General features: G+C 42.9%; 1 protein-coding gene and 1 long non-coding RNA gene across 4 annotated transcripts in view; one reads left to right on the plus strand and one right to left on the minus strand.

The window, feature by feature from the left end:
- Nucleotides 1-3,316: 3,316 nt before the first annotated feature.
- LOC128813514 (uncharacterized) lies at nucleotides 3,317-4,432 on the minus strand. Its single transcript, XR_008439069.1, has 2 exons — nucleotides 4,343-4,432; nucleotides 3,317-3,686 (listed from the first exon to the last, which is right to left on the minus strand). It is a non-coding gene; the product is annotated as an uncharacterized LOC128813514 (long non-coding RNA).
- LOC128813512 (tropomodulin-2) overlaps nucleotides 3,676-22,510 on the plus strand; it is a 35,626-nt gene continuing 16,791 nt past the window's right edge. Inside the window, exons 1-3 of one of the 3 annotated variants that reach the window (XM_053988708.1) lie at nucleotides 3,676-4,268; nucleotides 14,574-14,777; nucleotides 16,531-16,687. In XM_053988708.1, the coding sequence (XP_053844683.1) occupies nucleotides 14,652-14,777; nucleotides 16,531-16,687 (283 nt within the window). In that variant the 5' untranslated portion in view covers nucleotides 3,676-4,268; nucleotides 14,574-14,651. Of the gene's footprint in view, nucleotides 4,269-4,653; nucleotides 4,705-14,570; nucleotides 14,778-16,530; nucleotides 16,688-22,510 lie in introns of those variants that run through there. The other 2 variants (XM_053988707.1, XM_053988709.1) reach the window with 2 other exon arrangements.

Genomic DNA, 22,510 nt, shown 5'->3' on the forward strand with positions numbered 1-22,510 from the left:
GGAAGGATATTGTCAGTAAAGCAGATGATAACAAAAAGTGGTGCCTGACCCTCTATCCTATATATCTTTTTTTAAATGAGTCAGATTAAAACAAATTATGTGTGAGGAATCATATTTCTCCCAGTAGCAGCAAAGAGGGACATGATTCAGTTCTAGTTCTCTTGAGACACAACCCTAACACTTTGAGAACTTCATGTTCTGATGCAAAGGGTTAAGACAAGCACATTCCCATGAGCTTACACAGCCTTTGGTAGGAGGCCACAGGGGTAGCTGTAGCTACCTGCTGTGTGTGGGAATTTCTCCCCTTTCTTGTGGATGGCTGCCTTGTGGCCAGCCCAGGGCCCACCTGTGAAGCCGTGTTTGGAGAGAGCTCAAGCACCAACCATCAGAGTCAAAGCATTCTCAGCCCCATCTGCCAGAGCCCACACTCTGACATGCTTTGCCCAGCATCTGGGACCACCCCTCATAGGGCTTTGTTTCTCAAGTAGATCATTAAGACAGTTTAGATGTATCCCAAATGATGAAATTCCCTGGGGACTGGCTGTATGAAAGAAAAAAGTGGTACAAGAAACATGCCCAGTGTATACTGGTCAGCTCCAAAAGGCCTTTGTCTGACCTTGGGCCTCTGACTCTTTAGATAAAGAGAGAAATTCAGAGCTGAAGAAGTTGTCCTGCAGATCCATTCATTGAGAAGGAAGTGGAATAGAAAGGTCTTCTCCATTAGCAGACCCTGTAAAGACAGGAGCACAGTATCTCTTGGGTCCTGCTCCTATCTGAGGTGCAGACCACTTTAAATGGGACAATGTAAAAAAGGTGGGGATTTGGCCAAAATCTCTTCATTCTCATCCCAGAACAGACAGCAGAGCTGGGGCAGGTGGAGGAGGAGCCACATCTCAGGGCAGTGTGAACCAACCTAAGGTGCTCCTGAGCTGGCTGCCTGGAGCAGAGCTCTGCAAGGGGCACAGAAGATGGTGAGGTGCTGGGGTCTGGCCCTGGGCTCAGTAGTGGTCATCTTGTGTCCCGTGGCAATCCCTTCCACCTCTCAGCCTGTTCCTGTTGCCAGTGGCATGCCTGCCAGGTGGGCCCCAGGCTTCAAATAGCCATCTGTTCTGTGTCTCACTTTCCACACCCACAAAATGAAATGTGTGGTTCAATTGGATATCTGCTGCCAATTAACTGGTACCGATAAGATATTTATTGTTAGTGTTACTACCATAGCAAATGCAGTGTCTAAATTGAAATGCATTTATTCAGGATTTATTGTGCTAAGGATGTGGAAGGGTTCACAGGAAGCAAGTTTGAATGAAGTAACAGAGGACTTGACAATAGTGTTATTTAATGTTTTACTGTACCTCACATTATAAAACAGTCCAAGAAAATCCTATTGTCTATCAAGGCAATGCAACTAAAAATTTCCAATCCAAATATAGTTGGGGATTGACCAGTTGAAATGCTGCTGGCCAACATTTTAATGCTTGAACCATCAAGATCTTATGAATGGAGGCTGCTTACATTGATTGGTTTTCTTTCAAGGCCATTTCAGAAGTATCTCCCCAGTTCAGTAATTTTACATATGGGCAAGAGTCAATTATTTTCTCTACCCTAGGTCTGAAATGTGCTGATCAGGTTGAACCAGGGGGTTTTATTTACAGGTCACTGAATTTTATCAATATCTGGTCTTTAAGGGAAGAGATCAAAACATGCACCATACAGTAATCAAGTCCAGATGTTGTCTAGAAGACAAGCTCCAGTTCTAGCAGGAATTAATTAAGCAAAGTCTTACAAGCTGTGTCATAAGGAAACCAGATGAAAACAACAGCCCCTGTTGCTTTTTATTTTAAAAATGCAACAAACATTTTGAAACATCTGACCACATTTTGGCTACAAATAGTTCAGAGAAATAAAACTTGAGTTTGGGTGCCTCAGTTAATGATTTACTGGTACAACCTGCTGGCAGTAAGCCCAGTTTAGACTGAGTTGGAAAAATACCAAATATCTGCATTGCATTTACCACAGAGCCTCTGAAACAAACTGTGACTGGCTGTAGAGAAGGCTGAGCCAGGAAATGCATTGTTTTGGGATCCACAGGATCCCAGCTCTCAAAGGCATCCCCCAGAGTAGAGTAAATTTTTTCCTAGAGTAGTTGTCCCCTTATGTGTTATATCCTTAGGGTGTTTACTCTGCCACTGCGCCTCTTTCAACAGGCCAAATACATAAATAAAAATTAAAATTTTAAAAAAGGCTAGGTGGGCAAAATGTTATGCAAAGGTTCTGCCAGGGAAAAAAAGGACTGCTTGGGAGCCTTACCCTACCCTCTCAGATGTGCCAGCCTGGGAAATCCCACACATGGGAAATATGGTCAGTGCAGGTGGCCACAGTCATTTGAGGTAAATGTATCGCAGCAGGCATAGACCATAAATGGGATCTCCTGTAGCCCAGACATGGGATAGAGCTCAGATTCATGAATTGTATTGAATACATCTGTCTTCTAATGTTGCAGTTTGGGAAGAATGAAAGATTATCTAGTATATCTGCATTTAATCTATTTACCCTGTATGGTTTTGTTGGTGTGCCTCATAAATACAGGTGACCTGCAGTTTTTCTTAAACAGAAACTGATCATATTTCTAATTTCTTGGTTGCAAATTTCATGCATGAGGTATAAGGAAGAACGAATCATGAAACCACAGCAGAAAGAAGAGCAGAATCTTGACTTCAGCCAAACTCTATATTCCTTGCAGAGGATTGTTACATTTTTAACAGAAAGTAATATGAAGTGAATTTGTCATCAGATATAAAGCATGCAGATGGGAAAGTCAGCATGGGAGGATTTATTTTCCTTCATATCAACTTAATAAATACATTTTAAGGCATGACAGGAAAATCTGAGTGAAAAAACTTGTAGGAGTTTATCAAAGAAACAAACACACTAATGTTAACTTTCACTCTGTGTAGATAGCATACATTTCCCTTTCCCAGTATTTGTATAATTATGAGTGACTCATTCAAGCCCTGATCCTACAGACCAAGATTAAATCCCAAAAGAGGGCTTGATCTGTGTCAATAATTAAATCCACATTTCTGTCTCATGGCTGAATGAGACCCGTTTGCAGGGAAGCTTCAACCCCACCACCAAACCAACAAATTGCTCTTCAGCCTGAGCCACCAAGTTACAGAGCAGAAGATTTCAAAGCTATTTGGTTCAGCTTCCCTGATGCTTCTGGGATTGAACAAACAAAACCACAGATGCAAACCCTGTTTTCTTTGAATGCTTCAAGGCAGGGAAGGAAAGGAAAAGACTGCAGAATAAATGGATCTGATTATTTCCCATTTCTGTTTATTTGATAACATTTTAGATGTTTGGCAAAAAACTGTTAACTTATGGCTGGACATCCCATTTTACAACAAGTTGGAGTCGAGGAGGTTCCAAGCAGTAACTGCAGCTTTGGAGAATTTTTCTACACTGCACATTATTGTGGATACGGGTGTTTTCCTTAGCAGCAGTGGCAAAACACCCACAGTAACCCTTCAGCCCCTCATATTAGCCTGAGTTTTCTGCTCTAAGTCTTGCTGCAGACACCTGAGGTGTTTGGCAGGGTTTGGCGTTTCTTAGTTGTACTTTTTTTCCATAGGAAAATTCAACTCTAGTGCAGCATCTGCTTCTTAACAAGGTAATGTCTTCTTTTCCTGCCAATGTGAAATGAAACTTAAAGACATCCCAATCACTGGAAGCTTTTCTGCTGCTCGTGACTCATCACTTAGTGCTCAGAACCAAGGGTGTCTGTTCAACTAAATCACAACACCCAGTGAAAGCATTCTGATAAATTAAATTATGGACATGCTTAATTAAAAGGGGTTCACTCAAATGATATTACATATTATTTCAACCAATGGTTAACCTTACTATAGACTAATAGAACAAATATAAAATGGATTGCCAACACTAATTAACAGTAGAAAGGGAAAATATCAAAACGGTCTCAGGGGCCAGCACCCTCTACTCCAAAACTCGCTCCCTGGGGTGACACATCTTGGATCAGGGTAAGGGTCAGCAGGTTTCTGCTGCAGGACCTGTTTGGCTGGCTCAGTTTGCAGCAGGTGTTGAGAGGAGCAAACCGTGTTCTTCGGGATCAGCTGCCGACACGTGTGTCCAGAGCTGACCGGGTACCACATGAGGGAGCGCGGGCAGAGCTGCTCTTGGGGCAGGGGCGGTGGCCGGGCTGGCAGAGCACCCAAAGCACAGCGCAGTCTGTTTTCGTGAGCCACAAGGTGAGGGGGAAGGCTCAGGCTGCATCACGCCAAGCCAGAGGCGACGGGGAGTATGTGCGTTAGTGGGATCTCACCTGCAGGCTTGGGGCAGACAGAAGCAGAGAGGGCTGAGGGGGCAGGGGGAAGTGAGGGTGGCCTGGCCGGGAGCGGGAGGGCCGCTGCTGCGGGAGCTGCTGCTGCTGGAGCCGCTGCTGCGGTTGCCGTCGGGCCGGTGCCGGTGCCGGTGCCCGCGGCGGCCGCCGCCGCCGCCGGACTACGAGTCCCAGCGTGCCCGGCAGGGCCGGGGCCGCGCTGCGCAGCCGCCGCGCCGGGCACCCACCTGCAGCCGCCGGCGCTGGGCTCGGGGCGCGGAGGGGCGCGCAGGCGGCGGGCGGCGCCGGGCTCGGGCGCGGAGCGGCGCGCAGGCGGCGGCGGCCAGGCCCGGCCCCGCGGCGGGGTAAGGCGGCGGCCGGGCCGGGCGGGACACGGGGAAGCATCGCCCGCGGGGGCTCCGCGGGGCTGCGCGCACTGCGGAGCGGGCGCTGCGGGGGCGCCGCGGGAGTGGCGGGCGTGGCGGAGCATCCCCGGCGCGGGGCGCGGATGCGGGGCGGCCTCGATCCGACCCCAGCCGCGCCCCGGGATCGCCGCGGGAGCCGTGCGGGGCGCGGCGGGCTCGGCCGGGCGGCCCCGCCACGCCCGGGCTCGGCGGCGACCGCAGCGCCTGCCCCGGCGCCTCCGCAGCTTGGAGAAGCGAGTGCGCGGCTGTTTATTGCGGAGCGCTCGCATCCTCCGGGTCACGCGTGGGAGGACAGAAATTAGATGGGGCAGTTTAATAAAATACGTAAAGAAGGTGTTTGTGTCGACGGTGATGAGCTGCCCCTCCTTGGAGATCTCCTGCCTTTTGTGTGTCACGGATACAGCAGGACCGGCGGAGGGTGGTTCTGCTCCGCCGCCGGGCAGCGGGTCAGAGCAAACGAGCCAATGCCAGGTTCGGGAAGAGACCGCTGATTTAGAAAATTTAGGAAGGTTTTCAAGGTCCTGAGGAGCAAAGTGTACCCTCAAAACCTGCACGCTGGCATTGGATATCTCCTACTGTCTGTTCTGTCATCTTCTAATTAAAAATAATCAGGCTGTCCTAATTCAAGGGGATATGCTTTGATGGAAACTTTAAGGGAATTTTTTCTGCCAGAGTAAAAATCCACAGTTAATCAATGAGAAGCATGTAAAGATAACTGAGGACTATAAACAGCAAATAGTAAATGACAACTGGTTAGACTAACATAAGCATCCTGAGCTTAGCAGTGAAATAACCTTCTGAAAAAAATTCTAACATTATCAGACAAATTCAGAAATTTATCAATATCAAATACAAATTTTAAAATAATTGGAAGAAGTAATTATATTTTTATACCATGAATGATACACTGTGTAGATCTATGCTTTTGAAAGTGTTTTGTAGAGGAAGTCTTCATCAAGTTATTGAGTTGCTTATTTGTAGTAAATAGATTCAGTCTTTCAATTTCTTACCATATGAAAGCTTTACTTTAACTGATCATTCTCAGAAATTTTCTTTGAACTTCCTCTGTTCTGCCCTTCACTCTTGGAGAGAGGAACATGTAATGGCAAAGAAACACTTGGGATCAGCTGGCCTGGTACTGTAGGCATCACATCCTCTAATTCTTTGTGAGGGATGCAGTTACTAGAAAACTGAACTCAAACTCAGGGGTGCACGGTGATGTCTCACTGAATTATACTGACAATATCACAATCCTTTCCCTGTTATTCTGCACTCATTTGCTGTCTAACAGCCTGCCTGCCTTTGTGCTGGTGCACATCTACACTGTGCACATCTTAACTGGTTTCCACTATGGATATATTTAAAGTTTTACCACTAAGTAAGAAATTGAAGACTTATGTAACTCATTTTAGTGACTTCACCAACCTAAATTCCTAATGTGTCTTTTTTCCCATTTATCCAGTTTGATTGTATGTCTGAGCTTAGCCAGTAGCCTCTCTTGATAATCTAAATAATTTTGTTCAAAGTGGTATGCTTTGCTCTCTGTTTGCATACCTTTTCTTCCTTCCTTAAATTAACATTATTTCCAGTATTTTACAACTCCTGGCAAGCAATGTTCATGCATTTCTGCTGTTAGTAATATGTTTTAGGTTTTTTTTTTTGGTAGCATTCCTATATTATTGGACCTCCTAGTTTGATGGCTTCCTGTAACTGGGTGTCCTTTTGGCTGGGGCTGAGGTGGCTGTGCAGGGTTTTGCACTGAGAGGCCCTGGTAGCATCCTGTGGCCACAGGTATTTGTACGTGGTGGGTTAATAGTGGGGGGGATGCCTATGTTCTGTTTACTGACCACAGCAGACAAGTGTAGTGGTGGCTTCTGTTTAACAAAGGGGTTTGGTCAACATTATTTGGTGCCCCAGAAATCTGTAAACTTAGTTTTTAAATCCTTCTTTCAAAGAGCAGCTGGGGCTGAGTGTCCAGATGCTATGCTAAAACAGGGAAATCTGAGAACAGTGGTGACAAAAAGGCACCACTTGGTTTGCTATCTGTTGGCAGCACAGGTGGAACAATGCTGGAGTTTATGTTACCCAGTGTCCTTTTTTCCTATTGATGTTTCCAACATGTGGGAAACAAACACTGCTGTTGTTGTTTCCAGGGTTGGTCTGATGTATTTCATTGCAAAAATAAAAAGTCAGTTTCCAGGTAATTCCTTCTCCTGTTTGTTGTTTCAGCTGTTGGGATGTGCACATCCTGCATTGTTTCTGGCTTTGGTTTACAGATAAAATGCAAAAAATGTTGGTAGTTATGATGTCTCTGTACATTATAAGGAGAAAAAGCAGCTTAGGAAAGATGCAAAAAGAGGTTTATTTAGAGGGTACCTAGCAGTGGTCATTATTCAGGATCTCAGTTCTGCAGGCATTAGTACATGCTCTTAACCAGCCTTTGGGGGGTCTCTCTGTGTTTTCACTTGGCCTATGTTGTTAATTTAAAAGATCCACTTAAATGTACAAGATGTCCATGGAAGAGGGGACCCATAGCCAAAGGAAAAGCTGTCCAATGCTTGACACTTGGAAGATGGTTCAATTCCTTATCTTGCCACAGACTTCCCATTTGACCTTGTGCAAGGCATTTCTTTCTCCTGACAGGGCAGTGGAGAGGCTCTCGTGTGGCTGATGGTGTTTAGGGCTCCACAGCAGCTCGTTCCATGAAAATGTGATCAGTCAAGGAGGATACCAGAACCTGCCCTTTGGCTTTCCAAGTTTGCCTCTGTGTAAAGCTGCAGGTCTTCCTACCCCAGTGTGTGCTTTGCTTTGCATTCATGGTGGATGTGCTGATTACAAGGACTGCAGTTCTTTACACAACACAAAAGCTGGAACTCTGAACTGGATGAAGACACCTCCTTGTAAACATCACAGCTGTTCCTGTAATGTGATTGATCCATGCTCCCCTGGGGACCACAGAGCCATGGGCTGCTGTGTCACAGACTGGGAGATGTCAGCTCTGGGGCAGTGCTGGTCAGGGGATACAGATCTTTACCTGTTCCAAATAAATCAGCACCTGTCTGCTACAAACCTGCAGAGCCTGGTAGTTATTGAAGGAGGTTCAAATATCATTGGTGCCCCCCAGAAGATAATGGGGCCATTTTCTTCTACTTGCAATCAAATGGGCACTTATCCAAGACCATCAGTCAGCCACCCCGGTACAGCTCAGCAGCAGGGTGTTTCTGTTCACGTCAGAGTGAAGCACACAGATGACAAATTGTGGGTGGAGCTGCCACTTCATCATCTATTTTGCCTGTATAAAAAGACTCTGTCCTCCATGATTCTCAGCCGTGCACTTCACACCACCCTCAGTTTCAGACAGTCACTGTTATGTTTTTATCTTAGAAGAGCTAATTAACATTGCACAGATTTTCAAACCATCACTTAAGTTCCATAAATGGAAGAACCCTACCTTCCAGTTCCACAAAGTTACCAGCTGCAATGAGCAGAAAGACTGTTTCACTAGTTTATAACTAAACTTTATCCCTCTAGAAACAATGGGGAATATTCATCTGCAAGAGACAGGACAGACAAACAGGTCTCTAGTGTTTTCCTGTACTTGATGCATCACTGAAATGTCAGACCACCATACACAAGCCCACCAGTGTCTGCAAGTCTTAGATTTGTTCTGTCATCCTCTTCTTGGAGGTAGGAATTGAGTGATTTAAAGGTTGGATTTTCTAAGTAAGACTTAAATCATCACATGGTCACTGTATAATTAGTCATCATATGTTTGTCTGGAAACAATTCTAATGGTTATGATCTAAAAATATCATGATACCCAGAAACAAGCTATAAATTCATCAGGCATTGTAAAGAAATACTTCCTTTCCAGGACTCAATTTCATGTTTTGAATGGTTATGCGTAATACCACTAATGTTATTTTAGAAACAATCAGAAATTGGTCATTATGTAACATTCTGCCTCAGTGGGAGAAGCATCAATGTCTCATCTTTCTTTAATCACCAGGGAAAAACCTTTCATGTTACCTCAATCAGAGGGAGTACATCCCTTTATGTCTTCTATAAATAACAGCGCTTTCATGTGGATAATTTTGCAATATATGTGATGGTTATTTTTTTGTAAAGGGCATGACTGAGGTCCCATTACAATGAATTAATGTCTCACATTCTATTTGCATGGAAGTTATCAATCCCATTTAAGCAGCCAACTGTTATGTAAACTATAGAGTAGCATAAACATTACCAAGGCTTAGAATGCCACATCCAATTATCAAGTGGAGTTTTTCATCACTGAATGATTATCCTAAAATTTCAGGCCTAGTCTAATATTAGGACAATATAATTGTTAATTATTCACTACTCTTTATATAGGACTAAACCAGTTGCTGGGAATAGAGCATGAAGTAACCCTACATTAGCTCTGGAGAAAAACAGCATTTTAAATATACAGGGATTCTGAGGGATTCTTTGCTGCAGTATGACAAAGGATGGCAGCTGGGCTGGGCATAGAGGAGGTTTGGCCACAGTGACTCTCCCAGAGCCAGCCCTGAGGCAGTGCCAAGTGCAGCTGAGCTCTCCCCCCTGCCAGCCCCAGAGACACCCTCTGAAGAACCCAGTTCTACAAGTCCTCAAACAGGTGATTTACTCTGATCCCCAGACTGATCATGCTATGTCATGAATATAAAAAGCTTAAGAAAGATTACTAGACTGGAGCAATTCATACTCCTTATGTTCTGAAGTTTTTTTTTTGGGAAACAGACAGAAAAGTTGGGGAATTCTAGAAGAGGAAATACTTTTCTACAGATCTCTCTTCCATTTTCTACCTATGTGAATTTCTTTGACATGTCTACTATATCTGCATCAGGACCTGTAGCTAATACTATTCTCATCATGCACACACAAACCCCACTTTTGTAATGCTGTGTTCCTGCCACACTTGTGTTCTGTGCTGGCCCTAATGCATTCCTTCTAACTTTTCTGAGATTCATGGAGCTCCTACTGCAAAACATGATCTCCCACTATACATCCCCCATATGTTCATGGTTAGAAAGTACATTGGTACATTTGTCTTGCCTTTTAAGTACAAAAATGAAAAAGGAACCTTATTTATATGTCAGACAATGGAGTATTTCTAATGTTCCCTGTCTGGCACTGGATTCAGTGTGTTGGTGGGGGCACTCCCTTGCCTGGACAGCATGGGACAATCGTCCTCCTCCTACTGAGCATCTGCTTGTGTTGCACAAACACGGCTCTTAATCATAATGGCCCCAATCCTATTTATTTGGGCCAGTATCAATTTAACTTGGGATTAATTCCACCTGGTTTTTATTTTCATGTTTAGCTACATGAGTCTATTTAAAGAAAGGGAGGATTTTTTTTCCCCACATTTACAGATCAGTTTCACAACTGTTTTTCAAAACACAAATATCCACCACTCTGGAAACAGAGGTAGTTTAAAATAGGTCATGCATCAGGATTTCCTTTCTAAAGATCAGATGCTCTGATTTGCAAAAATGAGAACAATTTCTCAAACCTGATTATAAAAAAAAATACTTTTTTCCCAATAAAAATGCAAAGAACTCTATTAATAGATGATTTCCCATTCATCACCTCTCTCTATACTTCATAATGCACATTGTCATGCAGCTTCATTCTTAGCTTATACACACTATCAAACCTGGAAATTCACATCCTCTATATCAGTCTTCTCCTCTCTGCAGGACCCCAGAGACAGATGTTTCTCTAAGTGTGTAGTGTGTGTTTTAGGTAGCAGGAGTGACCTGAAGTGCATTTGTAGCTGCTGGTCCATAGGCGATTCTACAGTTCAGGTTGTTCCAACACTTCCTAAGGGATCCAAGCAAATGCAAGTGGGACCCCTGTGACATTCAGCATGAATTCAGCAGAGGAGTGATTCACTCTGACAGAAACATCTGTATCAGCAGTAGAAGATTACAACAGTGTTGTGGTATCAGCAGAAACCACAGCTTGGCTCCTCTAGAAAGCCCCTTCAGAAGTGTATAAGCATAACAAAAAATACTTATGAACATGGCAAAGTGCAGAGGGGCTAGATCACAGCAGTATTAACTACACTGAGCAATAATGATTTTATGTAGGCTGACTAATGACACCCTTTTTTTCTTTGAAAACATGTTTTGAATGCTGATGTTGACAGGAATAGGTGAAAAGCTGCCCCAAATAACACCGTATGTATTTCTTTCTTTAGAAGGAATCAGAAACACAGCTCTAGCAAGAGGTTCTTTGAAGCTCACTGTGAAACCTCTGTGCTCCACATGGGTTTAAAAGTCGCACGTGGGTAGCAGAATTGCCTCTTACAGTTCTGCCCCATCCAGAATGAGCACAGATCTCACCTGCTGGGCTTTGCTGTTTAACAGTGGAACTTAGGCCCGTGGGAAACTGAGATGCTCCATACTGAAACTCAGTGGAGAAAAACAAATGGGATATGTGCTCCCCCATTCCTTAATCACTTTGACTCTTCCCAGTAAGTTTGAAGGGAAACTGCACGGTGTTATCCATGGTCCCTCATCCTGCTTCCCTCAGTGTCCCCAGTGCAGAGTTACATTCAAGAGTGTGTTGTCTCTGTGGCTAGACTGGACATCTCCCTTGTGCTGTGTGACACCTGATCTGCTTTTATATGCTCAAAATAACAGCAGCAGGGAGCTCTGGGTTAGAACTGCTTTTGTAACTAATGGAAGTTCTCATACAGTAATCATAACAAAGCAAATCCAATGGATGAAGCGTGCAAGGAGTAAATAGTTGTGCACACTCAGGCCACAGTAAGGAGCTGCACAGACAGCATATGGCTCTGTTTACATACACAATATTAACAGTATCAAATCCAATTAGGGAGGTGGAGATCGTTATCATCACATTAGACAGCAGTTTCCAGCGTGTGTGAATCAAGAGTTCAGCATTTCCTTCCCAGTCTGACTGATGCTGAATTGCTGGATTTATCTCCTTCCCTTGATTTGTGATACTGTGACTCTGGTGAAAGGTCAATAGAGAGCACAAACCCGGGACGTGAGCAACGGGTGTTTCAGCTCAGCCTGCAGCAGCCTGTGCAGCAGAGTGAAAGCTCCAGAAAGGCTTTGCTGCTTTCAGGCATTGTGGACAAAGAAATTCCCTAAGCAGTGTCTTCTGCTTTTGTTCAGTCACAAAAGAGTAAGATTCTGTTGTGAAAAGGAAAATATTAAGGGAATTTCTGTTGCAAATATGTGCAGGCAAGAAAAGCACAATTTCAGGCTCTTCCATGCACTCTCAATCTAATAAGTGTTTTTCAACACAGTACTTCATGCCATGAGAGAAGTTAGGCTGGTGCATCTGTAATATCTGAGTTTAAATTCCTCTTTGGGGCATCTCTGCTGGACATGGTCAAACACCTTCTCTTCTTAAAAGTTCAACTAGTGAGAGTTGTCACCTGTTCAAAGTGTCTCCTGGCACATCTTCCCTTTATGGCTGAGCGCTTGGGCAATTCACAAAGAATTTTGGAGTGTCTGGTGCACACAATCATACTCTGATTCACCTGGGTTCAGCTTTGCAGACCTCACAGAAGCTCTCAGCATTTCCTTGCTGCTGCCAGTGCCACAATTCCTGGCAGTAACCCTGCAGTGCTGTACATCCAAGGGAGAGGCCCTGGTACCAGGTGTCCTGCGCAACTGAACCGCTGATCCTCAGCCAGGGAAACTTTCTTGGACTCTTATAAGCTGCTTTTCCTACAATATTTAATTACCCTAACCTGGGGATTACATTTCTGTCTTTTCCAGGGATGTGATTAAACTCTACTAAAATAACCATTTAACTGAAATAGTTTTAAAAAGCTGTAATCCCCTCAAAGAAATTTTTTAGCTCAGTTAATGACTGCTAGCTGAAATGTTTGTAATGAGTTTATCCAAAGGAACTTAGAGAAGGCACCTGATGCCCTAGGGCAGAATGGTATACTGCAACTCAATTTGGTTTTACAGTTTAAACAAATATAATTTTGAAATAAAATGCTTTCATTATTTAACAAGTAATTTTGATAAAAATTGTTTGGATTAAATACATATCAAACTAGTGTTCTTATTAATCACAAAGTACATTAAAAATTAGCTCTTTTGTTCTGTTTTTGGTCAAAATATCCCCCACACTCATTGCATATGATGAAATTTTGGTATTATAAGAAAATTTCACAGCAGCTGTAACTTTGTTAAACATCAGATGCTGATTACCTCCCAAAAACCGACTCTCAGTTTAAAGAATGGTTGAATTCTATCCTGACATTTGGAACAGCTTGATGATAATGTCGTGCTAGGAAAACAGCAGCCACAAACAGAGCAGGAATAAGGAAATAAAGAAAGTGTGGAGGCAAAATAATGATTCTTGGAATAGGATATTTAAGTTTCCAGTCAAGGCTTAATGTACCTTGCAGTAGTCACAGAATTCCAGATATTTCAAATTTGTAAATCCATTGATTAGTCCCTTCCCTTTCAATAGGTTGCTGATTTCTAGTCTTTTTGATAAATATAAAAATGAAATATGTTTTAATATTTAGTACTTAAATAATGAAACTCCTAAGTAAATGAAATATTTTCATTTGGATTTGGAATAAAAGAAAAATAAAAATCAGGCTTCCAGTTCATATGACAGGCAACAGAACCCACATGGATTTTATCAGCTTATGACAACTAAAAACTGGCCAAAGGAAATTGGGGTTGGGGTTGATACATAAATCAGTGGTAGGTGCCAGTTGACTGGTTTCCATATCAACCATAACTCTGAAATTTGTGAACACAAAAACTCAGCTGTAAAGCTGCACAGCTGACTGTGTCATTTGGAGAGTGCTGGTGCTGCTGGGGGAGCTGGGCACACTTGGGAGGGCCTGGAGCACACTGGGAGTCCCCAGTTAATGCTGTTTCTGATCATAAGTTAATTCTCCTTCACTCTATCCCTTTACAGGCTGATTCTGGTTCTAGAATTTGTTCTGGACAAGAAAAAAAAAGAGCAAGTAAAGACAGAGAGTCCTTTGTTCATATTGTCATATGACAGATAATATGACAATGACTGTTGTGGTCATGCAAATGAGATCTTCTTGTTCCCAGTCGGTTGGGGTCATCTAACAAGGAATCATATTCAAATTGTAAAACTAAAAGAGTTTGTGAAATACTAAGTTCATATTTTTTCATGTTTTTTCAAGTTTTGAACTTCTGCAGGTCTCCCATGTAACAGACTGAATTACAGATAGTATTTTGAGCTATAACTAGCATCTCCTCACTCCAAGAATTTTGATTATATGTGCTATCATTTGTTTCCAAACATGCTGAAGTAAGACTAACTACCAGTGTACCTGAAAGATGCTTAGGTAACCAGAATGTGCCAAAAAGTCAGCCAAAATATGTGGGTTAGCTTTCAGCCACCAGCAAAGCGCGGATAAGATAGAATACCTCAAGGCATAACATTTTGGTTTTGTTTGTCAGTGTTGGACTGTTGTCTTTCCTTTGCTTCTGGCCAAAAGAGCAAACAGATACTGTTTCCAAGCAAATGAAATAAACCAGCTATATTTCTATGAAAAAGGAAAAGTTGCTAATATTTTCCTTATCTATGTCTGGAAGCTGCTGTTTGCTCTGTCCCCAGTATACTGAACCTGTCCTTGCTATTCCTTGGCTGCTGCTGCCCGTCCCACACCCCCTGTGCTGTGCCAGGACATCTTGCTGCTTTGTTTTCATTAATAAGTGTCACTGTGACCCTCAGCACGTGGGCTTTCCAGGACTCTCAGCGAAATGGAGATGCTCACAATGCTTTATTGTTAGCAGTGAGCGTGGCTGGAGGAGCTGGGTACCCCTGGATGGTTGAAATCCTGAGCAGCAGAGCAGAGCAGAGCAGCAGGAGCCATGTCTCTGCCCTTCCGAAAGGAGCTGGAGAAGTACAAGAATATCAACGAAGATGAAATACTCAGCAAGCTCTCAGAGGATGAACTGAAGCAGCTAGAACATGTTCTTGATGACCTTGATCCTGAGGTGAGTGATGATAATTGCAGCACTGCCTGTTAGAAATGCCACACACTGCAGTATTTTTTATTTGTATTCTGCTGCAGTAGGGACAGTGTACCCTAAAGTATGAGCAGCTCAGCTACAGACATTTTGGTTGTATTCCTGCTGTGATGTGCTACTTTTCCAAAAGTCACTGTGCTCTTGGTCTATCCCATGTCTATTTAGACATGAGCTTGTCTGCAAATCTAAATCTTTAATCGTGTTGGCACACTGCAACACAATGAGAAGCTTTTATGGCTGCTATTTTTGAGCACAGCAATAAACAAACATAACCTGTATTTATGGAGATCAGGTCTTTTGAACTTCTCAAATCTGTTGACCATGTCATTCAGCACATGTTTTTAGCTGAAGAGAACATATTTGGGCATGATCAAGAAAAACAGGATTCAGCTACACAATTGTAATTTTCCAGAGAGTAAGAATAATTGGGATTTTATATATATATATATATATATAATTATTATAGATAATAATTGAGAAATTCTCACAAAGAATTTAAAGATCTCTGGTCTGAGAACAACTTGAACCTACAATAACGAGGTTACAGTCACAAGTGTGCAGGGAATTGTGACTGTACCTACTCAAAAATATTCAAACTGATGTAGGAGTTTGAAAACTGGCAGGTAAAATGGCAGGTAAAACGTTCTGTCTGGAGGCAAAATGAATTTGGAGAAACACAATAGATTTATAGCTTCTAATTCTATAGCACCAGTTTGTCTGGAAATTAAGGAGGACTTTAGTATTCTCTCCCACCATGTTGCCACTTCCCACACTACTACCATTTCTACATTTTCTGGTATTTTCAAGTATCTGGCATCTCAAATGGAGACACAGAAAACCATTAAAAAAGCAACACCAACCAACCCAATAAATCAGGCCATGGTGCATTTGTATTTATGCTACGTATGTGCAGTGAATTTGGAGCACTCTGGGCACATTTGTGCATGCACAGGTAAAATAACTGGTGACTTGAGTTCACTGGATGTGCTCAGAATTCCCTGTGTATTTGCCATGGATCAGATTTACTGTGCAAGTTCTGGCCACTGAGGAAATGTCTCTGAAGTACTCTGGGGCACCTTCAACACGTTGGCATTACTGCACGTGCACTGCAAGGTCCACTTACCTGTATTTCTTCTTGGGATTTCCTGGGCTGAAATGTGGGGGCCTTGTGCTTATTCCTGTGTTACAGATTGCAGATGAAACCACAGGATCCCACAGCTACATGTTGAAAGTGGGAATTACCTGCTTGCTTCCTCATACTCTGAATAGCTGAAGTCTACCTCATTCACCAGTCTCTTTAGTGCATGCCATTCATTTCTGAAGTCTGAGAGACATCTGCTTTAGAATGAAAGGAATTTTTTTTCAGTGAGAGAGAAATGGTGAGGAAAAAGAGTAAAGGAAATGTACAGAAAACATATCCTGGTTTATCTACCTGGACTGCAAACTGTGGTTATAATATGTGTAACAAAGGACTCTGACCTTACTTAGTTCTTCTGTGCTCTGACTGTGAGTATGGTTAATACAAACATTAGTGGGTAGTAAGTCAAGACTGAATGATACGCTGGGCTTCATGATTACATTCAGGTAATGTGTGTTACTGCTGTCACCCAAGAGCATTATGCAAAGAATGATTTCACTTAAAAACCAGCGACACTGAGCTGAGATTTGGAGCACTGTGTGCAGCTGCCTGCTCTCCTTTGCATGCCCCTCTCTCTCACAGAATGCCCTGCTTCCAGCGGGGTTTCGGCAGAAGGACCAGACCACTAAACCTGCCACGGGCCCCTTCGACAGAGAGCGCCTGCTCTCCTACCTGGAGAAGCAAGCTCTGGAGCACAAGGACAGAGAAGACTTCGTGCCCTTTACAGGGGAAAAGAAAGGTATGGCCATGCTCGTGTTGGACAGGGTGACAGACTCACAGAGTGCCTGGGTGCCCTGCTGCCTGCTGCTCTGTGCACTGTGCTGGGGCACGGGAGCCGAGGGCTCTTACAGTGCGGGGCGAGGCTGGAGTCAGGCCTAGGGCTGCTGCAGCAGCAGGTGATCGGGTGGTTTGGCTGCTGCTAGTGCCTGGCTCACTGCCCTGGAGTCCCTGTGGCAGCTCCGTGGCCTGTCCCAGTGGCAGCTCCGTGCTCTGTGGCGGGTTAATGGCCTGTTGGGGGGTACAGGAACACGAGCCCAGCAAAGGGCTCAGGCAGCAGCTCCCTGGTTCAGCCAGTGCCTCTGGGTGCACTCAAGCACAAAGGTGCCCTCACCAGCCCCACAGGGACTGTTCCCTGTTAAGCATTAGGCCATGGCACTGGGGCAGGCGTTCAGGAGGAAACACATAAATGCCTTTCTGAGTGAATCTTGCCTACAACTGCTGTACGTAACAGCTCAGGGAATACAGTTACAAAAAAATAAGTATTTTTCCACTTGTTTACTATCACATCTGGCAATGCTATTCATGCAGGCACTTTGCCTGCTACCCTTGTCCTACAGCTACAGGAAAAAAAGGGGAAAAACAGGAAAACCTAATTCTAATAATTTAAACACTGGTAGGATAACCTCAGGGCAGGAACAGTCATAATTTAAACAAACAATATTCCTTTAGCACCACTAGCTCCTTTTCCTTGTTTATAAAAAGTGGACAAAAAATGCTGGCCTCAGGCAACCCCTTCATTCAAGAAGGAACTTCCTGTGTCTGAGTCCATTTCTGGCTATGTAATGGATTTGCCATTATTTCAATGGGATATGCTTAAGGGAAAGCAGATACTTCAAGAAAGTCAAGGGCAGCATTTTTACCATTATGTACCATTTCCAAAGATGTTATTTATATAACATTTCATAGGCCAGGAGTTGTTGCTATCATTACATTATGTTCTCAGTCTTTGAAACAATGATTTCAGAGAAATGAGACATTTTTCAGCCAGATCTGATCAATGTGTCATTTTACCATGCAGCATATTCTTTAACCTACATTTTCCCCCATCAGCATGCCCACATACTGCTCTTCACAGGGCTGGTTGAGAGCCCACTGACATGCAGTGACAGGGCAGAGGTCCTGCCAGTAGCAGGAGAGGTCAAGAACACACTGTGCAGGAAGGAAAGCACTTCACTCTAGTATGGATTTATTGCCAATTGTTTTCAGTCTCCTACACACTGCTGGGTCAGAGCTGTACAAGTCACTGCTTGCAGGCTCCTAGATATTTGTACCAACACCTTCAGGCATGTCTCACCTTACTGATATTTACAGACTTAGATTAAGATTTTTCAGTTTTCACTGTAGTTATATCTGAGACCTCCAAATAAGCCTGAAGCATCAGTGCACAAACCCCAGCAGTGTATGGAATTGTATATACCCATAGGACTGGCCCTTGATCTGTACAAAAGGAGTCCCTGTATTGTCCCTGACAGTGGTACTGTATGGACTGGGCTGTTTAGCCCATTTCAGTTTTCTTTTGATGAAGCTGAAGCAATATTATTCCTACATTTGCTTCCAGATGCCCTTAAAGTGCTTATTAGTCCTGCTTATTAGTTCCTTGTGTCTCTGGTGTGGAAATACCACTGCTTTGCAAACACAACCAACCACACATTTCACTTCCCCCTGAGCACAGAGTGAATGCAGCCCTCCTAGCATTTAAAGCTGTTCTTAATTTGGCTTTTGATTCACTGTGTTCATTTACTTCAAAATTACAATTTCAAGACTTATTACAATTATGAGGTAATGACAGCATTTTAGGCTACAGGAATTACTCCCTTAATTTCCTCTTTGTACAATACAAATTCATGACAAAATCCTCAGTATCAGCTTTAGCAGATTAAGTCAAATGAAAACAACCATGTGTTCTGTGATTTCTGCAGTCATTTTACAATTACAATCTAAACACACAGAATTAAACTACATTTTCTTTGAAGACAGAGGCCAAATGCTATGAAAATACCCTTTGTTTCTTTGTTGATTAGAAATAACTGAATTAATCTGAGATCTGATGAGGTCCAGTACCTTGATAATTGAGAACTGATGGGCTGCACAGTGTCATTTTAGTGCTGCTTTAAGGGAACTGACTTTGAGAACAAAGTTGTTTATTTTGAGCTTGGCATATCCTGAATTGGTACTGGAGTGTGAGTCCTGCTGCCCCTCTGTGGCTTGGCAGGAGGTGTCCTACAGGAACACCACCAGACTTCCAGCAATGCAGAAGCTGAGCCCTATAAAACATATAAGGAAATCTCCATCTGCCAAATGCACTGAAATCCTCCCCTCAAATGGGTTGTATGATAAACCTGCTAATTGGTTGCTAATTGGTAAAACGTGATGAATGTTGTACAAAGCCCATGTGTGGCTATGGCTGGATCTTAGAATCTGTGCTTGTAACTGCAGTGTTACTCATTTTGACACTCTCAATTGAAAAAAAAAAAACAAAAAAACCAAAAACCAACAACAGGATGGCTGTATTAAAATATAAATTACTTGATTTACACTTATAAGAAGATATTTCCCATGCAAGGAAACAAAGCAATCCTGAAATAAATTTTCAAATCTGATACTACATGCTAGATGCTTTAATTAGAGAATAATTAGTATTCTTTCAAAGCTCAGTAATTAGTTCAGGAAAAATAATTTAAATTTCTAAAATGTGTCCTCAGAAGAATTCTAAAGAAGGCTATATCTTGAGTAAAATCTTATTTCTCATCTTCTGCATGTTGATGGTCTCTAAGATGTATTTACATATTGGGAAATATTTATATGATTATGTTATATAGATTTCTGTTAAATTATTTCTTTACACTCTAAATGCACTGTAATGTAGCCATTCTGTAAATAATTCCAAATTAATTTGATGCTATTTCTGCTAGTTAAAAATTCAATTCTTAAGCAGCTCTAAAATGCATCCAGTTGTGTATATTTGGGAGGAATTGATGCCAATTTGCCATTTGGTATTTATTACCTAAGAATATTTGTGTGTCACTGGGATTAGAGTATGTCAAGTGTTGTTTGAACTTTTGTCAGTGTTTTGTGCTATGATATTTGTCTGCCACTGGGAAAGCATTTATTTTTTCAAGTTTGGGAAGTGGGATGCTTCTACTAAATGTAAAGAGACATTTCTACCAGTTCTTACAGTTATCATACAAAGCTAAAACTTGGAAATTCACTGATGAGCTGAAAAGAAGGTGACATTTAAAATATCCTCCTTTCAGACCAGTCTGTGATACATGATGATTTTTTATCTGCTATGACTGCCTCTCTTTTTTTTTTGTTGTTAATATTTTATTAGAGAGTTCATGACCAAGAAGCAATACCAAGCAGCTGCTGAAGGACAAAAACTCAGTTGCCTATGTTGGTCTCTATATGCTGAGCAATCATAAGGTTTTGATTGTCTTAGAAAACAAGCTAAAACAAATTCCAGAGCTGGCAGGGGTATGCAGAATGGTTACAACACAGGAAGTGTTAAATATGAGCCCAAGACAGGGGGGGGGCTGATTACACAGGGAATTGCCTTGTTTTTGATTGTAATTGTGGTTTCAAGAGGTTGGAGATGTTTGGCAAAAACAATCAAACTTATGGAATGCATTAGGGTTTTGGACCTGTGCCATATTGCAGCTTGGTAACGTACTTCATTAATCGCTGTACAGAAAGGGTTTAAGCCTGGATGGGATAGATCTCAGATTTCAGTGGAGACCCAAGGTTTGCCCGAACCAGAGCTGAAATGATCACAGGCTCACACCCAAAGCTGGCCACTGAGAAATGTTTTCAGACTGCTTTACTCACATCCTCCCTAATGCAAGTCAGGGCTGGGTGCTTCATTTGAATGCCCCATTGTGTGGTTTGAAATGATCTGGTGGCTTTCAGGAGCTCTTGTGCAACACAGATGTCTGTTAGTAATGAGCAGCGTAGGTGAAGAATAAGGGCTGATAACTGGGGCCACGGTGATGGGCAGTTTATAAGTGTTTATTTTGTGTATTTTGGATTTGTTCCTACTTAGGATAGATGTTCTAGAAATCCTTACATAGACTGATGGTCTGTGGAGTTACTCAGGGTTGTACTTAAGTACAGTTGACCCACTGTACTTAGCACATATAGCTGGGACAGGTGGTTATCAGTCTTCCATCACTTCCATGTGAAGTATCATTTTCAAGTTCATGAATGACCCAGGAATAAAAAGAGAAGGTGAGGAACATGAGGGGCAGTGCAGACACACACAAAGTATTCCAGAGCTGTGTCAGTGCTCCATTTTCTCTGCAGTCTATGTCTGACCTCAGTTAAGAGCTGAGTCCTGCTGTGGTACAGACATCAACTGGTAACAGCATTTCTGCTTCTGCTTTGTTGCAGGGCTTCTCTGAACTGTGTGGTACTAATGAAACTCAACTAAAAAATGTTCTTCTGTTGTGAAATGTCATTAGCTATGAAAGGCTGCTTTAAGGATTGCTGTTTCAACCCTTCACCACTGTCCCTGTTTTCTACAAGGTCTTCTACTCCTTGCCAAACCATTTCATTTTGGATCTGGTCCAGTTCTCATCAAAGTCATGAAAAAACTCCAGTAGATTGGGCTATTATTATTTGTGGCTGGAAAGGGAAGGGGAACATGCTTGTATGTGATTAAATACTAACATTTTCAGCTGATTGATAAAAGGGAAAGGGAAGAAAGTACCAGAGAACTTCTGGCCAAACCTGTGTTTTCAGTTGCTCTGGCAGGGACCATCTATGTTGCATGTGGTGCTGTGCCAAGCACAGTATCAATACACAGCACCAGTAATAAGGACAGTCATTTTCAGAAGGTCAGAGTATTAGAGTAGATGCTAATGAGTTCCAATTCCACTGTGTCTAACAGGCTGCTTTCAAAAGTCAGGGTTTAATATAGAGACACGGTATCTTTCTTGGAGTGACATGGCAGTTGTTTCACCCCCAGTGCCTAAATGGTTTGTTTAAATTTTTGCCACCTTTTTCCCATTCTTTAGGGTTTAAATTTAGAACTGATGTTTGTCTCTTAAGGCGTTGAAAGCGTTGCAGTTGCTGACAGTAATGCCCCTGGCCAGTGCCTTTCACTGCTTGCTTTTCTAAGACTCTCTTTTAGTCGCTCATGACTTTGCCAAACTTGCACAGTTCACAGTGAAATTTCCCATGCTGAGAGGCTGCCTCGAGTTGAATTTTTGGAAAGTGTCAGCAAAAAGGACTTAGCTGGTTCCAAGAACAAGATTAGGAGAAAACACATTGTTTTATCCATCTAGAGTAAATTTTTCCAGCTGGTTTTTTTTATGACCTGCAGTGCCTCCATGCTTTGAAGAGAAGACTTGAAATGGAATCCCCAGGGAAATATACTCAAGTCTGGCATCCTCAAAATGCTGTGCTTTCTTGTACATCCAGTTTGTTGCAGCATTCTCCAAGTATTCTCCCTGCAGTGAGTGCTGGTCAGAGCTCCTGCCTGCCTGTGCAGGCAGCACGTGTGGCAGCACAGCAGTGCCCAGAGGGACCTGGCACGGCTGGGCTCTCAGGATGCTCTTGAAATTCCTCATCTGAGAGGTCCCTGTCACACCAGGACCAAGGGCAGGGAGACCCCCTCCTGCTCTGACAGAGCTCCCCTCCCTTTGTAAGGGCACTGTAAATGAGAAAAAAGAGTAAAGAGCCAGCAGAGAGGCTGGGGCAGAGAGGGGGAGTGGGGGGTTTGAGGAGCTGTATGAATATTCCAGGATGAAGGATTAGATGTGGCAGCTCTGGGAAAAGGAGCTGT

The sequence above is a fragment of the Vidua macroura genome, chromosome 12 (assembly GCF_024509145.1).
Source record: "Vidua macroura isolate BioBank_ID:100142 chromosome 12, ASM2450914v1, whole genome shotgun sequence".
In the NCBI taxonomy this organism is placed as follows: Eukaryota; Metazoa; Chordata; class Aves; order Passeriformes; family Viduidae; genus Vidua; species Vidua macroura.